General features: G+C 46.3%; 1 protein-coding gene and 1 long non-coding RNA gene across 9 annotated transcripts in view; one reads left to right on the top strand and one right to left on the bottom strand.

The window, feature by feature from the left end:
- LTBP1 (latent transforming growth factor beta binding protein 1) overlaps positions 1–18,959 on the bottom strand; it is a 300,379-nt gene that overhangs the window by 197,435 nt on the left and 83,985 nt on the right. For all 5 annotated transcript variants that reach the window (XM_084900645.1, XM_084900647.1, XM_084900643.1 and 2 more), the window contains exon 4: positions 8,295–8,464. In XM_084900645.1, coding sequence (XP_084756771.1) covers positions 8,295–8,464 — 170 coding nt within the window. The remainder of the gene's footprint in view (positions 1–8,294; positions 8,465–18,959) is intronic.
- Positions 2,934–7,481, top strand: LOC311630992. 4 transcript variants are annotated; one of them, XR_014796487.1, is made up of 4 exons: positions 2,934–3,077; positions 4,356–4,529; positions 5,029–5,332; positions 7,387–7,474. It is a non-coding gene; the product is annotated as an uncharacterized lncRNA (long non-coding RNA). The 4 variants fall into 4 exon arrangements; XR_014796489.1 differs by lacking the exon at positions 2,934–3,077 and adding an exon at positions 4,819–4,910 and having other exon boundaries at positions 3,723–4,529; XR_014796488.1 differs by lacking the exons at positions 2,934–3,077; positions 5,029–5,332 and adding an exon at positions 6,492–6,563 and having other exon boundaries at positions 3,723–4,529; positions 7,387–7,481.

Raw genomic sequence — 18,959 nt, forward strand, 5'->3', positions numbered from 1 at the left:
CTATACTAATAAAAGAGTAATATGTTAATTAGATCAGGAGACCTTCCAGACGTCCTTCTGGACAAAGCCATGATGGCAGGACTGAGGCAGAGGCAGTTAGGAGTGATCAGTCCAGCTGGGGGGGAGAGGAGAGGAGCAGTTGGGGGTGAGCAGGCCTGTGGGGGAGGGCAGGGGGCAGATGGGGGCAAACAGACCAGCAGAGGGAGGCAGTTGGGGGCCAGCAGACCAACAGGAGGGCAGGTGGGGGCAAGCAGGCCAGTGGAGGAGGGGAAGTTGGGGGCAATCAGTCTGGCAGGGGCAGGCAGTTAGGGGTGATCAGGCCAGCAGGCAGGTGAGCAGTTAGGAGCCAGCGGTCCAGGATTGTGAGAGGGATGTCCGACTGCTGGCAGTCGAACATCCCCCAAGGGGTCCCAGATTGGAGAGGGTGTAGGTCAGGCTGAGGGACACCCCCTATGCACAAATTTTGTGCACTGGGCCACTGGTATATACATATACAGACATCAGCCATGCAAACATATATCTCACCGTTTAATGTTTGAGAATTATTCAAATACAATGCTATTGCAAGCACCTCCCACTCAGACATATATGAACGTCTGCTCCCTTCACGTGGGGATAAAGGAGAATAAGGGCGGCTGGGTTTCAGTTTAATTACATCTCAGTTTCACGAGGGGCTAACATGAGGTAAATATTGAAAAAAATATGCAGAATTGGCATCACAGACAATTACAGCAAATAGTCTTTCACTTTTCAATCCTCACACAAGGACATTTTTATTGATTTTTAGAGAGGGAGAGAGAGAGAGGGAGGAGGGAGGAGAAAAGGAGGGAATGGGGAGAGGAGGAGAGAGAGAGAGAGAGAGAGAGAGAGAGAGAAGGAGGGAGGGAGGGAGGGAGGGAGGGAGGGAGGGAGGGAGGGAGGGAGAGGGAGGGAGACATCAAATGGTTGCCTCCAGCACACCCTCTGACCAGGGCCAGGGATCAAACTCCAACACAACCCAGGTAGGTGCTCTTACTGGGAATTGAACCCAGGACCTCTCAGTCTACAGGACGACGCTCCTACCAACTGAGTCACACCAGCCAGGACCAAACATCCTTTTCATAGAATTGTTATGTAAAAATGTAAGAAAGTTACTGAGGTCTTGACCTCAAAGGGGGGAGAGACAAGCTCCCCACAAGGCAGTCACTGTCAGTGCTAAGAGGACACTTCCGTACAGAGACTCACACCCGAGAAGACAAAGCATCCTTTCTCTGCAGAGCGTCTAACGAGCCGTGTTTTGTGCAATCTTGTTTATTTTGAATCAAAACTATCATTTCAACTCCAATAGAGATTAATTCCCTAGAAACTATTTTCGCACTCAGAAGTGAAATCAAGTAAAGCTCACTTCCTGGACAAAAAAAAAAAAAAAAAAAAAAAAAGGCTGAGTAAGCACCATCTCTTTTCTTTTTCAAATGAAAAAGAAATTTTCCAAATTTCTCCTCCCAAAATGTTGCTTTGGAGTGCAGTGCCCCACCCCACCAGGCAACCTAGAACTTCACGGGTACTATTTTTCCCTAGAAATAGCACATTCTGATCACAGAATATTCTGGAGCCACACAGTGTTTATTTCTCAATATCTCGTACTCAGCCTCAGCCCCCAGAAACATCCTCGGGTTGGTTTATTTATTATGAAATCTGGGCCCTCGGGATTAAAACCTCTTTCTCTTGCACGAAAGGCGGCCCCGTTGGGGAATTTAGATGACATCATCCTTGCCTCTAGGTTTCCCGCCACGGGTCTTTTCATATTGCTGGATAAGCTTCCTGGAAGAGTTTATCATCAATCCACGTCCAACGAGCCCAGCTATCTTGCGCTGTGTGTGAGCAGACGGGAGGCAGAGAGAGCGTCCATGCTCACATACCTTCCCAGACTGGGACAGCATCAAACAGCTCCTGGATAAAACATACCACCCACACTCGCCTCCCAACGGAGTACAGCAGCCATGAGGAGGCTGCACATGGAACTTTCTCTGCAACAGGTAATCCCCCGTCCTCCAATGGAATCAGGATTCCTGAAGACATCCCTTCAGCAAAACCCTGATGTTAACCTTTCCTGAATGCTTTCTATTATTTTTTAAAATATATTTTTATTGATTCAGAGAGGCTGAGAGAGGGAAAGAGAGAGAGAAACATCAATGATGAGAGAGAATCATTGATCAGCTGCCTCCTGCATGTCCCCTACGGGAGATCAAGCCCAAAACCCAGGCCTGTTCCCTGACCAGGAATCAAACAGTGACTTCTTGGTTCATAGGGAAGGTGACCAGACATCCCACTTTTCAAGGGACAGTCCGATTTTTAACAATTTGTCCCATGTCCTGCGGCATTTTTAAAAAGTCCCGATTTTTGGAAAGAATGCACAACAAGCTAGGGAATGGCGGGAGAACGGAAAGGGACTATACGGTTTTCGGCGACCATGTGGCTATTTAGCCAGGATGTGAGTTTTATATTATTTTTGTTAATGTTATAATGTTAAACTTTAATAAAATAGAAAGCGGCTGGTGCCTCCTCCTTTTTATAACTTCACAGGACCATACGTTTGCAATGCCAGCCCTCAATCTCTTCTTATCTCATCGTGTCTCAGCACAGCAAGAGGCAACCTGGCATAGTCTTTTAAGAGGCTGACCTATATCTGTTTTAAAAACTTTAGGAAGGTAGTATATAGAAGAGGACATCTGCTTTTTCTGAAATTTAAAATTCCAGCTTTGTTGAACTGACAGGACTTAACATTTTGGACGATGACTTCAAAATATAGATAAGCTATTTTAAAAGCCAATTCCATCATCTTAACAGGAAAACAACTGGAATTAGCGAGGAGAAGTCTCATTTAGAAAAGTGTACATTTCTAGATATTTACAAATGTGAAAGTGATCAGATAAAAAGAAATGAAGCAGGTGATGATTTAAATCAGAGAGTACCCAATCTTTCAGCTCTAGGACTCGGCCTTACTAGCAACCCAGAGGTCTGGTGAACCCTGGTAGTTACATGGATGTTTCTGCTCATCCTAAGGATCTCCTTTATAAATAACTCTACACTCAACCTTGGTAAGTTCTCTCGTACTTACAACCCCCATGATAAAAATGTCCTCCCACCGCAGTCTATGACAGAAATATAATTTTCTGGTTTTAACATTATCAAGCATTCCGTGGTATTTTTACTACAACAGCAGATAGTCTGATGTGGATACTTATTACCCTCAAGGTCTTTTTCTAGAGGGTTGTGCCAAACTAATCTCTTTACGTGTGCGTTATTTGGGTTTGCTCTGCGCATATGGTATTCTAATAATCTCAATGGACTGTTTTTGTAGGAGTTGCCTTTCAAATGTTATCATGTCACTTCAACCTCTCTGCTTCCTCTCCGTGAAAAATACTATACCAAGCACAACAGAATTTGGCTTACGTCCTCAGTTCTTTCCTACAAGTCATCAAGGAAGACACTGGACAAAGAAGATCCCTCTAGCCGAAGCCGGTTTGGCTCAGTGGATAGAGCGTCAGGCTGTGGACTGAAAGGTCCTGGGTTCGATTCCGGTCAAGGGCATGTACCTTGGTTGTGGGCACATCCCCATTGGGGGGGTGTGAGGGAGGCAGCTGATAGATGATTCTCTCTCATCGATGTTTCTAACTCTCTATCCCTCTCTCTTCCTCTCTGTAAAAAATCAATAAAAAATATATTTTAAAAAAAAGAAGAAGACCCCTCTACCCCACACCATCCTTAGGAATTCTTTTCTCCATGGACATTGCATATAATTTGCCTCTGGATCTGAATTCTTTTGTGTCTAGATTCTCTGAGTATCTGTGTTTCCAAGGTTCATTCGCATTGTGGCATGTATCGGCACTTCATTCCTTTTTATGGCTGAAGAGCCAATTATACAACATACCACATTTTGTTCATCCATTATCCGTTGATGGGCATGTGGGCTATTCTTGCTTTTTTATGGTTATAAATAACTCCGCTATATACTTTTCTGGTGGCCTTCAAACTAAGTGGAGATATATCTGAGACTTTTCAGAGTGAGGAGGGCAGGCTGCTGTGACAGCAAAGAACAGTTGTTATGGCTCAATTGTCATGTTCCAGGCACCAATCAGGTCCAAAACCTAGATATTTTCAGTAGACGGAGAGACTGTAAATCTCTAGGTCAGCAATTGGCAAACTACAACCCATGAGCCAAGCCCAGCCAGCTGCCTGGTTTTTTTTAAAACCTGCCAGCTAAGAGTCATTTCTACAGTCTTAAATGGCTGCATTTTAAATAGTTATATAAGTACCTATATAAAACATCTTCAAGTTGTGTCTTGGCTCATGAAGCCTGAAGTATTTACTTCCAGGTCCTTTGAGAAAAAGTCTGTGGACCCCCTGCTCTAGATGATACTCATGCCCATTAAATTCTGTGAAGACCATTGAATAAAGCACAGCACTGTACCCATCACTAGAGATATCCAGCAGTCAGAGATCACCCAACCCAGGATGCCGAGTCACCCAGGAAGTGCCACAGAAGGCTGGTGAGTACACAGAATCAAAATAGAAAAAGCACACGAGGGACAGGGATGGTGAGTTATGTCACCCAAACTCCAGGAAATCCCAATAACATTTACTCCTTACAACAAGGAACATGTCACCAGCAACTGGATAGCTTGTGTCCCCCTAACCAACAGAGTGTTCGAGTTAGCACTTTACTTAACACATTTTGCTTTACTGAACCCATCCTCGCCCATCCTCATCCTTTTCCTGCTTCTTCTGACCAATTCTCCTTTCGCCTGCGGTGTCAACAGCAAATCCTTATTCACTTAGGCTTGGCGTGCTGCTGCCTCTTCCTATCATGAGTTGATTAAGTCACACAAAGCTTACAGCCCGACGAGTACATCATTATTGCTGCTTGCAAGGTAATATTATACCAATATTATACCGATCAACAGGTAATTACTGTATTCCATGTTTCTTATCCTGCTTCAATGCAGAACAGAACGCTTGTTTCTTAGGCAATCAAAATGTTTTCTCTAGTCCCCAGAGCTTCTCGAAGTAATGACAGTTGACTGTGAGGACACCCCAGACCTTCAGTTCCATCCCAAGATTCATCATGCCCACTGGATCATAATACTCCCATTTTTCTGAAGAGTCAGAATTACTGATTCCTACTGTTGGACCTTCATAGCCTTCAGTAAAAGGATCTCGTCTGTTTGCATGTGATAAGTTCTATGAAGATGAGAGAGAAGACAAAGTTTCTGCACTTCCTCAGACTTCTCTCAATCTTCCCTTCTGTTACACGGACGGTTTCCGTGGGGGCTCCTCTTTATCTCATGCAAAGGTAGACGTGGAGTTAGATCTGGGGGCACAATACTTTTCATTCTTGACTGTCACTCATAACTTCTTTCTAGCATTAATCTTCCTATTGTTGTTCTTACTCAATTTTCCTACTTTATTTTATTTTATTTTTATTCACAAAGAAAGGGAGAGGGAGAGAGAGAGATAGAAATGTCAACAAAGAGAGAAAATCATTGATAGGCTGCCTCCTGCATGCCCCACACTAGAAATGGAGTCCGCAACCTGGGCATGTGCCCTGACCGGGAATCAAACCGTGACTGCCTGGTTCATAGGTCAACACTCAACCACTGAGCCACGCCGACAGGGCTCAATTTTGCTATTTTAGTATCCTAAGAGTCCTGCCAAACATTTATAACTTTCCCATTAGCCCTCCAGTTCTCAGTAGAGTTCTGGTCCCAGCAAAAAATAGCCCCGTTTCCTTTCCTGGCCCTCCTATATGGCTATTTGCAAGTTCCTGGGCCTTTTTATTGAACGACCGCCAACTGTGAAAGGTGGGGAGGGGCTGAACAGAGAACTCCATTTTTGTGATCACGTGTTAGCCTAAATTACTTCACAGCTCCCAACTATAGAGAAATTACATTGAAACAGGGTGGGTGGGAAATTTATGGGCCACACAGATAAGAAATGTATCTACACATCCTTCTAAAATATAACCTCATCTTTCAGAAGACAGTTGAATAAAACTTCGAGAGATCAAAATATATACATGCACACACAGTGGGAATTTTTCTCCCAATAACAAGTCATAAGTAACAAACCAAAGCCACAGTCTAGCCAGTGATTCTCAGGCCACCTTTCCCCCCGCCTTCATGTCGCTATAAACTCTCTCCTTTATCCGTTTGATCATTAGCTTTCAAAAGCTCTCCCCATCACATTCTAATTTTGGAGAGCTTCTAAAAAATATGTGATCTATAAAAGACCACAAGGAAATAAGAAGTGCCTCTTTTTTGTTTTTTAAATTAAGATTAGAAAACCACCAAGCACACAGAACGGGGATAGTAACAAAGCACTGAAGTCAAAGGGTCTTTAGAAATAAGATGGACACATCTATTGTTTGGCAGATGCTTTGGGAGTTGTCTTGGCTGAAGGGCAAGGAGATGAGCTACATGATTTCTCCATCCCTCCCTCTCTGAAATCCCCAGGGCTCCCTTCCAGAGTGGTTCCGTTGGCTGAGTGTCATCCTGTGCATCGAAAGGTTGCCAGTTCTATTCCCGGTAAGGGCGCACAAAGCATTGTGGGTCCAATCCCTGGCCAGGGCATGTTCAGAGGGCAACCAATCAATGTTTCTCTCTCACATTGATATATTCCCTCTCTCTCTCTCTCTCTCTCTCTCTCTCTCCCTCTCTCTCTCTCTCTCTCTCTCTCTCTCTCTCTCTTCCCTCCTTCCTCTTTCTAAGTATGCCCTCAAGTGAGAATTAAAAATAATATTAGAGCTGGCCAGTATGGCTCAGTTGGTTGAGCATCTTCCCATGTACCAGGAGTTCACTCGTGTAATTCCCAGTCAGGGCACATGACCAGGTTGCAAGCTTCAATCCCCAGTAGAGGGTGTGCAGAAGGTAGCCAACTGATGTTTCTCTCTCATGGACATTTCTATCTTCCTCTCCCTATCCCTTCCTCTTTCTGAAATCAATAAAAACATAACCATAATCATAATAATTATTATGATTAATTAAAATCCCCAGGGCTTGCTTTCTCCATCATCCCAGTAAACTTCATCAAACACCTGCAGAGTAGGGTCCCAGCCTCAGGTCACTGTGCAGAATTTTCTCACAGGATGCAAAATAGGATGTACAAACCTTTTATTAGATACTCTTTCTGTTAAGTGACCGATTCCGAGGGAAGGACCCATCATTTTATGAGTGACCAGTTCGGGGAGGCGGGATGGGCTCAGGGAGTCAAATCCACACAGATACAGGCCTCTAACGTGCCAAACAAAAGAGTACAGACCCTATCTCGGCTATTCGCGGGACTCTGGGTGGTGAAAGCAGCCCTTCCCCACCTCACGACTGGCTTTCTCTTTCCCAACGGATGGCGCAGGCCACCCGTCCGAGGGAGACCGAGCAGGACGCCGCTGGAATGAGGCTGCACGTCCAGCCCCGGCCTTTGAATGGTCTGCGCCTCGCTCCGGAACGCTTTCTCCAGACTAGGGGTGTCGAACTCAATCAGAGAAGGGGCCAAAATCTAAAATCCAGCCTAAATCGCGGGCCGAATGGTTTACTGAACAGTCATAAACTGACAATGTCATAAACTGACAGCGGAGTGCAGTGATGACAGCACGGTGCGGGCCACATTGCAAGGCCTGGCGGGCTGGATTTGGCCCGAGGGCCTTGTGTTTGACACATGTGCTCCAGACGCTGCCAGGAGACGCTCGGTAACACCTACACCGCAAATCACCTTCCCCACCCTCGCAGCCAGGGCTTGTCCTTGAGCTCCCCACGTGGTGCAAGATGCCCCACGCTGGCCACCGACACAACGGCTCCTTACAAACCCAGAGGGAGCCCTGCCATGCCATCTGCATGGCACACTACAACGTGGACCTCAACCCAGGACAATGCCCACTGCAGGTGTGCCCAGAGAATGACGGGGGCATGTCACACGTCTCAGAAGGAACACATCCTGGCCAGCCCCCTACATTTTTTATCAACGTACACACGGCAGGCCTAGAACTGTGTCTAAAATTAGAACACACGCGTCTCAGACGTGGGACCATCTTGCAGGGACGGAATTACACTGGCCCCTTCAGATCCTTTTCCGACGGCCAAGAAACCTGCCTCTCCTATGAGTGAGAAAACAGTGCTGCCGTCTGGTTGTTCTAGGAACCACTGTGGGTTTATTTAAGTGATTTTAAAATTTTATCTACTGTGACGCATGCAAGCCCTCAAAACCAAAGAGTTTTCAGACTCGGCTGCTGGACGTAGAGAGGCGATTAGCTGGACGATACTCACGCTGAAAAGGTGCTGCGAGGTGATCCGGCCCGAATCTCAGAGGGAACGCGCCTTCGGTGGCCTGCTCTCCCGAGAGCACCTTCTGGGCTGCGAAGTCCTTGGGCTTGAGCACATACTCCTGGGTCTGGCCGTGACGAATCACCACGTTCTGGGAGGCCAGGGGTGCCACTCTGGGGGGAAACAAAGGGAGGACAGGAAATAAATAACGGGTGTTTTAAGCCAAAACCGGTTTGGCTCAGTGGTAGAGTGTCGGTCTGCGGACTGAAGGGTCCCAGGTTCGATTCCAGTCAAGGGCATGTACGTTGGTTGCAGGCACATCCCCAGTAGGGGGTGTGCAAGAGGCAGGTGGTCGATGTTTCTCTCTCATTGATGTTTCTAGTTCTCTCTCTCTCTCTCTCCCTTCCTCTTTGTAAAAAATCAATTAAAAAAAATATATTAAAAAAAAAAAAAGGCAAGTAAGAATAAGAAGTTAGTTCAACGTAGACAGGAATATAAATTCCATTCCAGGCTCAGTTTTTCCTTCGCCTACTGTAGCTGGATGTTTACAGCATCCAAGGAATTAACAGCTTAGCTTGGGAACCTCCCACACAACAGGGACTCTGCCTGGCCCCTGGAGAAGATTCAGGACCAACGGGCCACCACCGTTGGGTTCTAAGGGAGGATTCAGAGCACAGCTACCGGAAGCCTCCATGCAAGACACATGGCATTTGTACGTAATGAAAAGGCATGCATGGTCAGGCACATGAACAAAGAGGTGTCTTTGCCCTGGCTGGTTTGGCTCAGTGGATAGAGCATCGGCCTGGGGCCTGAAAGGTCCCAGGTTCGATTCCGGTCAAGGGCATGTACCTTGGTTGTGGGCACATCCCCAGTGTGCAGGAGGCAGCTGGTGGATGTTTCTCTCCCATCGATGTTTCTCACTCTCCCCCTTTCCCTTTCCCTCTGTAAAAAATCAATAAAATATATTTTTAAAGGCATCTTTTATGTACACTGATAAATAAGTAGGCAGTTTTGAAAATGGGATGAGAATAAAAGCGGAATAAAATACAGAAAAGGGGCTACGTAGGAAATCCCAAGAGGGAGCAGTCTGGCGAAACTCAACAAGGAGAATCTGTACCGCACACCATGGGCCCTTCCTGGCACTAAGAAGGGAAGCAGGGCAATCAGCGTGAGCCTCAGTTTCCTGATCTGAACCACAGACTCTGCCACACAGGGCTAAGAAATGCTTGTCACCATCAGAACACACAAAACTGAAAAAATATAAACGATCTTTTGAAATATAAGTGATGATGATGATGACAGGAAAAAACAGACACTCGTTCCCATTAGCATGTAAAAATTTTATGCTGTTTCTCATAGTGATTAAAACGGCACTTATTCCGCTTCAATGTTTTATAATGAGCGGTTTCTAAGAATAATAAGAATGACTAATCATAATCGCATTATTTCTTCAATATGAGTCAAGGTCTCCGGGGACACCCGAACACAATCCCTGGATTTTCACCCTCCTGGCCCAGCCCTTTATTTCCTGTGACAGTTAGTTCTCTTCTGCTGCGTGTAACGTATACTTTACAATAATAAGCTTCACCCAGCTTTAGTCATTCCCTGGGAGACGGGACTGAAATCATTAGCTAAGTAAGACTAATAAATAACGAAGAACGTGGAGAAGATATACCAACGGATTCCAGAAAAGGGCTGAGCTGCTACTAAAATCGTATGGGCAGAGCATTTTAGCAGCAGACGGGGCCTCTGGAAGGAAACCTGCCTGCTCTCTGGTGTAATCTTAAATTTTATTGACTGTGGCACATTAAAGTCAACTAAACTGAACAAAATTTTTCCAAACTATGATCCTCTAATGGAGGAAAAGGGTTCACGGAGCTATTCTCACACTGATAAGTTACCACAAAACTCTAAAGATTGCCCCAAACGAGGGGCTCTGAGCCAGAGGAAGAAAAGACACCAAGGCAGGTCAGTAGGAAAGGTGAATTGTCCATCCACCAAACACACCACCATCCAGTGTCTCATCAGAAGCAGTACTGAGTCCAAAATAAACTCGGTCTACTTGAGTTATCCCCGTTGGGGCTGATACATGAGCTATTCAGGGGGATAAGGTACCCAAGAGAGACACAGGAAGAAAAAGAAGCTGGGGCCCTCAGCGGGTTAGAGCATCATCCTGATATGCTAAGGTCGCTGGTTCTATCCCCTGTCAAGGTAGATCCATGGATAAACCAATGAACACATAAATAAATGGAACAACAAATCAGTATGTGTCTCTCTCTTTGTCCCTTCTTCCCTCTTTCTAAAATTAATCAATCAATTAAAAAAAAAAAAGAAGCTGGGATTGAGGGTTATAGCTTCTGTATTATAATAACTAGTGATTTAGATCTATACCCCTCTCCCCCCTTTTTTTTTGGAGGAATTTCTTTATTCTTCAACAGTTTGTAGAGGGACTTTAAATATAAAAATAACATCCTTGGCCATATGTTCAGCTCATACATTTTGGGAGCATTTTCATATATAAAAAATCATAAATGCTACTTAAGCACCTACAGCCATTCAAATTGCTTTCAGGAAGTCTCCACTATGATCTGGTTTGGTGTTAAGAAACAGTACCGCCCTGGCTGGTGTGGCTGTTAGTGGGATATCATCCCGTCCACCAAAAGGTTGCTGGTTTGATTCCTGGTTAGGGCACGTGCTGGGGTAGATAAAATTCCTTTTTATTTTTTCTGCTCTGGTAGGCTCAATCACTGCAAGAGCCTCTGGTGGCCTGAGAGTTGCATGAGGTAGGTTCTCAGTGAGTCAGTATGTAGGGGCAAGTGGTGTTCACCAGATAGATAACAGGTTCAAACTCATCGTCAGTGCTGGGTCTGAGGCCACTCAGCAAATGTCCCAGGGCATTGCAGGTCTAAGCACCACCCGCTGGCCTCAGGAAGTTGTCAGAGTGAAGCCAGCAGATTGTGTCAGGCCCTAACACACCAAGATTTGCCCATGTGAAGGGAAGCTCTACACTGCTTGGGCATGCATGCGAGATAAAAATGGCCCTCGTGCTCTAGCCAGTTTCCTCAGTGGTTAAAGCATCAGCCCATGGACTGAAGGGTAATGGGTTCAATTCCAGTCAGGATCCCCAGTTAGCAAGCTGGATCCCTATTCTAGTCAGGCAATCAATTGAGATGTCTCTCTCACATCAATGTTTCTCTGTTTCTCCCCTTCCCTTCCAGTCAAGGGGGTAAGGGGGGAATGGGCCCCCATCTTAGAGCTACACAACTCATTCTGTCCCAGATTCTTTAGGACAGAAGTGGGGAAGGTGGGGCCCCCAGGAACCTGGAGAGTAGAGCTAGCAGATCTCCCTTGAGAGGGAGGTGCCAATCAGGTTTATAGGAAAGACGAGGGAACAGTCTCTGCCCCAAAGCCACATAAACTCAGTAACTGACAACCCCTGAGACTTCCCAGACCTCTACACTCTGACTCAGGCAGCTGACTCCTCAGCAGGGTGTAAGCTCCACAGGGTGGGGCAACAGGGAGTCCAGAGGATGGAGCTATTGTATTTCTCCAAGCTCATGCCCTGTGGACGGGAATGCTCACAGTGGTTGTTCCCTCAGCTTTCTCCCCAGAGCCACAAACTCCAGTCTTTCTTCTAATAATTCTAGTCCACTCTACCCTCCCTCTCCTGGAGCCCAGGATAAGAGACTGTGAATGAGATTTTGTGTGTTGGCCCTCTTTGAGGGTGCCTGTGTCCCTAGCAGACCCGGTTTCTCCCTGGTAGATAGAATCCCCACTGATTTTCACAGCCAGATGTTATGTGGGTGACACTTCCTGGCTCTGGGCTTGCAGTTGAGACCCCACAATTCTCAGGGGGAACCCCCACAGCGGAGATATCTCTCTGTAATCCCTGCCATCGGAGCAGAGCCAGCCCTTTTTGCATCTCTGCCCCTCCTACCAGTCTCAATGTGACTTGTTCTGTAATTCCTTGGTTGTAAGACTTCTCCTCAGCTAGTCTTCAGTGGCAGTTTAGTATAATTGCTCTATATTTTAGTTGTAATTCCAGTTTGGACATGGGAGGAAGTGAGTGTGACATCCACCTCCTCCACTGCCATCTTGATCTCTAGATCTGTCACTTTCAATCCTTTAGTCTCAGGAAAGCCCATCCTGGGCCTGGATTTTCCCAGACTCAAGGCCACAAAGAGCGCTCCCCTGCCTTTGTCACAAGATGAATGACTTAAATTACTAAAAGCCTTCACGTTGTAAACACTTTTGTTTCAATGATGTAAGTGTTGTTTTGAAATTTAAGTGTGTTTGGTTGGGATGGAATAGAAAGTGAAACAGCTGGATACATCTGGTGGGGCTGATAAGAACCACAAAACTATTCTGTTAACCTCGGGACAATGGGAAGCCCTCCGCCTCACCTCAGGGGCAACTGGCACCCCAGCAATGCTGTCACCCTGTCCCTGTGCCGCTGGCACCTGCTGAGAGAGGGCAGGCTATACACCTGTTCAGAAGAGGACCGTCCAGCATCCCAGGAGACCTTAGGGCTGCTACCACCACTTCCTGCTCCCACCACAGGCAGGTGAATGAAATTGCAAGGTCTTTCTTCTAGCTGAACCCCCCCCCCTCCCCACTTTCCTCTCTGAATCAAGGAAGTGAGAGGCAGCAAGAAATGAGCTGATAGCATATTTCCATATGAATTCCTTTCCCCAACACATAACAGAAATGAAATGAGCAAACCGAGAAGATCGAGCTGTATCAGGTCTAGAACTTAAGGACATGAGCAATAAGAAATTACCAGTGTCATGGCACTTAAGTCTTCCTACAGCAAACTACTCTGTAGGTCACAGCACATTATAAATACAGAGCTCCACAAAACTGCGCTTCCCCTTCGCCATCTCATCTTCCCTTTGCCCCCAATGCAAGGATGCAAACACACAGGCTCATAAAGACACACAGACGCAGAGACTAAAGCCACTCTGCATGACAGCCCACATAGAAAGGAGCCAAGCCATGCACAGTGGGCTGGCAGAGGGCAAGTGGAGGAAACTGCCCAATCCCTCAGGCCACGAAGGCCTACACTAACTGTAATCACCATCAACTCTCTCCCTCAAGTCCTCCTTTCACAGTTGATGTCCACCTTCTCCTCTAATTTCATCATTCACTGTTATTTCCACTATGGACCAGAAAAAAATAAAAACAGCTTACCTATCACTAGTGAAGATCAGATTTGTCATAGCACTTCTCACGAATTCTTTTAAAGGACACACTAAAATATTTGAGAGAAAATTTAGATTAAAAATGAAAGCTGTAGGCCCAGCTGGTGAGGCTCAGCGATTGAGCATCGACCCAGGAACCAAGAGGTCACCGGTTCGATCCCCAGTCAGGGCATATGCCCAGGTTGCGGGCTGGATCCCCAGTGTGGGGTGTGCAGAAGGCAACCGATCAATGATGTTCTTCTCTCATTGATGTTTCTATCTCCCTATTACTCTCCTTTCTTCTCTCTCGAAATAACAATGTTTAAAAACTTTTTTTAAAATGAAAGCTGTAGGACCTCTGGTTCCTATGGCTTTTGGGGGGCACCTATATATCTCCCATTCCTCCAAAGATGCCTATAAAATTCTAAGTAAGGAATAAAAAAGATAGAAAGCCAGAGTTGGATAGGTGGTTGCTATATAGCAGTACAATCACACTAGTCATTAAAATTTTGAAATACTCTGTTCTGACAAAAAGCTACTGACCCAAGCCCCTCTGACAAAAATGCTTTTTGTCAGAACAGAGTATTCCTAACCCCTCCACTGGGTACCCCAATCCCTCCACTGGGTCCCCCAACCCCTCCACTGGGTCCTTCAAGACATCCCCCCTCCACCCGTAAATAAGGAGTTGACATTTGGCAGAGCTAGAGATCTCTGTGTCTCTGCAACAGGATTCCTTCTGACCAGTCAATGCCTATGCCACACGGGATACTAAATATGGCTCGTATTACCTGCAAATAAACACACAAGAGGGATTTCAACAGATCTGTAAGGGATTCCACGTGGGTTAAGAAATGTGACTACCATCGCAGCAGGAGGAAGCCACGCTTTACACGGAGTTTCAGTACGCTCCTACGTGTGTCTGTGCTTTGATAGGACTAAAACAAGTCTGACGAAACAGCATCTACCCTCACTATGTGCAGGACACTAGTATTTCCTCCTCTAATCTAGTTTTTCTATGACAGCCTGGGACCAATGCATTAACTGCATGACCTCAAGACTCCCTACGGCAGTGGTCGGCAAACTCATTAGTCCACAGAGCCAAATAGCAACAGTACAACAATTGAAATTCCTTTGGAGGGTCAAATTTTTTAAACTTAAACTTCTTCTAACGCCACTTCTTCAAAATAGACTCGCCCAGGCTGTGATATTTTGTGGAAGAGCCACACTCAAGGGGCCAAAGAGCCGCATGTGGCTCAAGAGCCTAAGTTTGCCCACCACTGCCCTAAGGAGTTGCATCCAGTGGTTTCGGGCACTTGGTCGAGAATCACTGGGCAAGACATGGCCACGGAGGAAGCAATCTTGCTAAGGAGCCACAGAGTTGCTCTAGATGCTGAAACCAAGTAAAGCAAAGAGAGATAGGAGGAAGTAGGGCTGATCGCCTGTGTCTTAACTAAAAAGTCTGTCCAGGCATACCCCTGAGACGTTGCAGACCGCTGCCATACAGGAAGTGTCACAATCAAGTGAGTTGTACAAATGTTTTGGTTTCCCAGTTCATATAAAAGTCATGTTTATCCTACACTGAGTGGCCAGACTGTTATGATCTCCGAACGAATAATAATCTGGCCACTCAGTGTATACCCTATATAATAAAAAGGCTAATATGCAAATCGTCCCCTCAACCAGGAGTTCGACCAGAAGGCAGGCCAACAAACTGCTCATGTCCCCTCCCCCTGGCCGGGCTAGCTGGACCCCACCCATGCACGAATTCATGCATCGGGCCCCTAATATACACACACACACACACACACACACACACACACACACACACACACTGAGTGGCCAGATTATTGTGTTCATAGATCATAATAATCTGGCCACTCAGTGTATACTGTATTAAGTGAGCAATAGCATTATCTAAAACAACAATGTACACACCTTAAAAATTAGAAATACGTTATCGCTAAAAAAAAATGCTAACCATCCTCTGAGCTTTCAGGGAGTCGTGATCTTTGTGCTGGGGGAGGGTCTTGCCTCCACATTGATGAAAACGGCGTCTGCGATGTGCCAGTAAGAGAGCACAACAAAACAAAGCGCTCCTGGATGTGAAGGCGCTGGTTGTCCCCACGCCAGCAAACAAAACATCCCGAAGTCCAGCTTCCACTCCCCCGGGGGACGGGAATGAGCATTCTCTGGAAGAATGGAACGGTGTGGTTTGAACCACAAAACCTACTTCCCCAGAGGAAGGCCCTCTCCTCCTGGCATTTTGGGTTCCCCTCACATGAAGACTGTCTTCTCACACTGCCCCTGAAAGAAAGCTGCTTGCCAGGCAACCCCAGAAGAAGCAAAGGAGAGGCATGAGAATGGAAAACATAACTGAAATTTTAGAGACGCTTGATTATATGGTGATGAACGCAATTGGTGGAGTGGATTTAGGAAAAATATCCATTCAGATGTGACGCTAGGAACACCCTCCTTTAAGAAGCACAGAGTGCTGAAACAGGTTTGGCTCAGTAGATAGAGCATCGGTCTGTGGACTGAAAGGTCCCAGGTTCGATTCCGGTCAAGGGCATGTACATTGGTTGCAGGCACATTCCCGGTAGGGGGTGTGCAGGAGGCAGCTGGTCGATGTTTCTCTCTCATCAATGTTTCTAGCTCTCTATCCCCCTCCTTTCCTCTCTGTGGGAAATCAATAAAATATATTAAAATTTTTAAAATTAAAAGAAAAAGAAGCACAGAGCCCTGGCCAGGTAGTTCAGTTAGTTAGAGCATCTGTCCTGATACACCAAGGTTGCAGATTCTATCTCTGGTCAGTGCACATATAAGAATCAACCAATGGATACATCAATAACAAATCAATGTTCCTCTCTCTAAAACCAATCAATACTTTTTTAAAAGGCAACATAGAGATGTCAGCAATGGACATGAAGGTAGAAACCAAAGTATCCGACACTTGGCCTTGTATCGAGTGGTACATTCACAGACACAATGTCGCAAGTATCAGAAATACCATGTTTCCAACTTTGGTGATATAAATGTGCAGAATGAGCTGGAGGCAGCTAGAAAATTCTTCCAGAGGAAGAGGAGCAGCAGAGGAAAGCTCAAGAGGCCATGGGCCTCATCTTACAAAATGAAAGGCCACCAGCTAACAATCATGACCTCAATGGGTGAAGCTGATAGACGAAGTTGGTTTCAATGTGCTGTTGGAGTTTGCACGAACAGAAACTCTGAATACGAAATAAGGATTTTTGAGAGGAAGAATGGGGAGCAAGAAGTAAAGTAAATAAGGTCAATCCCATCTCCTGTGGCTAGAAGTTTTAGACGACATCTGAAGGGAATAAATCAAGAAATGGCTGGATGGAGGTAACCGCCGGAAGGACTAATAGAACTTGTGGTTAAGTGAGGAGGGAGAGGTAGGGACCAAGGAGAAGCATGCGGCATTACGGCAGTCGGAAGGAAGGGCCGGTCTGTGACCAAGATCGTTATGTTCCCTTTAGAGACAGAAACTCGGGGTGGATCTTTGGGAAGCAGATAGGAAAAGCCTCCGAGTTTAGGAAAAGTGATGTTCACGGTGGGGCTGACTTTTCCAAAGGCAAAAAAGTTTCAGAAAAAAACATGGAGCCACACTGCTTGGGAGGATATTTAATTTATTTCATGGTGTGATCATAAAGAGAAAACAAAGGTGGGGAGGGCAGAGCGGGGAAGGACAAGAATGACGTAGGTCCAGAAATGACAAATGGAGGAAAGCTTCTGGGAGTCCAGGAGAAAGGACCACCTGTTCACCGCTTGGGAAAATCCAAAACAGAGAAATCAGACGCTAGAAAAGGTCACGGGGTTGGGTGGTCCCATCCACAGGGCTGCTTCAGTCATGGCCAGAGAAGTGTGGCCACACAGGGTGGCCCGTGGCAAAGGACAGACAGGGAAAGGGGGGAGTGGGGGCGGCTGGCCGCCTGGGGACTGGGTCTGTGCAAGCCTCTACATCCATGTAGGCAGACGGGAAACAACTGCATGAAACGTCTTTCCTTCAAAGAAAGGATTAGTCACCCTCTGTTTACATGGCAGCCTTCAGAGTGGCGATTCCTGGCACAGGAGCGGACTAAATTTTTCCATATTTCTACTAAATCCATTATTTGACCTGGGGAGCGGGTGGGAGGACCTGGCAGAACACAAGCCCTTTTCCACGGAAGAAAGGGGCGCTGGGCCGCCCAGAAGGCCACGCGGCGTTTCCCACAGGAGGCCCTCGGACACAGGGAGGAGGAGAGGGCTCTCATCGGCCTAAGGAAGGAAGCTGCAGGGAAGTCACCTCCAGCTCCTGGGACCCATTTCTGCCTTCATTATAAAACTTCTCTGCCACCCGTGCCCGGGTTGTGCTCCGCGTGGCTCAGAAGCACCGGTGACTGCTGCTCAAGAGGGAAGTGGACCAACAGAAAAAATGCAAGCTACAGTGTGAAGGAGAAAACCTCTTTCCTCTTAAGTTCTCCCGGACAACACGCACACAGGGAGGGACAAAGAAATCAACCTCTAGGAAGACGTAGCCCTAGCCGGTGTGGCTCAGTTGGCTGGCCGTTGGCCCCTGCATAGAGGGGCTTCTGATCCTCAGGCAAGGCACATGTCCCACCTGCAGGTTCCGTTCCTGGTGGGGGGTGTATGCAGGAGGCAGCTGCTCGATGTTCTGCTCTCACATTGATGTTTCTCTCTTGCTCTCCCTCTCCTTTCCCCTCTCTCTTAAAAAAAAAAAAAAATCCATAAAATAAAAAAATAAAAAAAAAAACCTCCAGGAATATGTCGCAAAGCAGCGTAAGACAAGTGCATGTAGACAGGTAAGGGGTAACAAGTATTTATCGCCTGTAACCCTCTTCATACAGAATTACCAGATCAAAAAATAAGAGGTAAAAGGCTGCCGACGAGGAGAGACTAAAGGTCAGCTCTACAGCATGGACAGACGGCCAGTGATCGAGACAGGCTGGCACAGAATTAAATGAAACAAGCAAATACAAAGTCATGAGAACAGGCAGGAAGAAAAGATCGCTCTCTAGGAAGTGAATATAAATGTAGGCGAGAAACCAGCAAAAACGCTCAGATTTTGAATGAAATGGAAAAAGCAAAAGGGAATGAGAAAATAAAATTAAGAAAGTCGGTAGGGCAAGGAGGGGGGAATTAAGACAACTTTGGTGGTCATCATAAACACACACTAAACACTACAGAGGAGTTCTGGAACCAACTGTCTCCAGCCAATGGTTCTAATTGGGGGTTGGGGGGGTGGGGTGATTTTGCCCCCAGGGAACATCTGGTGCTCACTCAGTTGGGAAGAAGCTGATGATGCTACTAAATACCCATGATGCACAGGCCAGTGCTCCACAGAAAAGAATTGCCTTTTGGTAATTACCTAATGGCAGTGAATGTCAGCAGTTTCAGGTTTGAGAAGCTCTGCTGTAAACATGTCCTACCATCACCAAACAACTATAATAGGCGTATGAGTACAAAGCCAAGT

This window comes from Pipistrellus hanaki (genome assembly GCF_964339955.1).
Source record: "Pipistrellus hanaki genome assembly, chromosome: 12".
In the NCBI taxonomy this organism is placed as follows: Eukaryota; Metazoa; Chordata; class Mammalia; order Chiroptera; family Vespertilionidae; genus Pipistrellus; species Pipistrellus hanaki.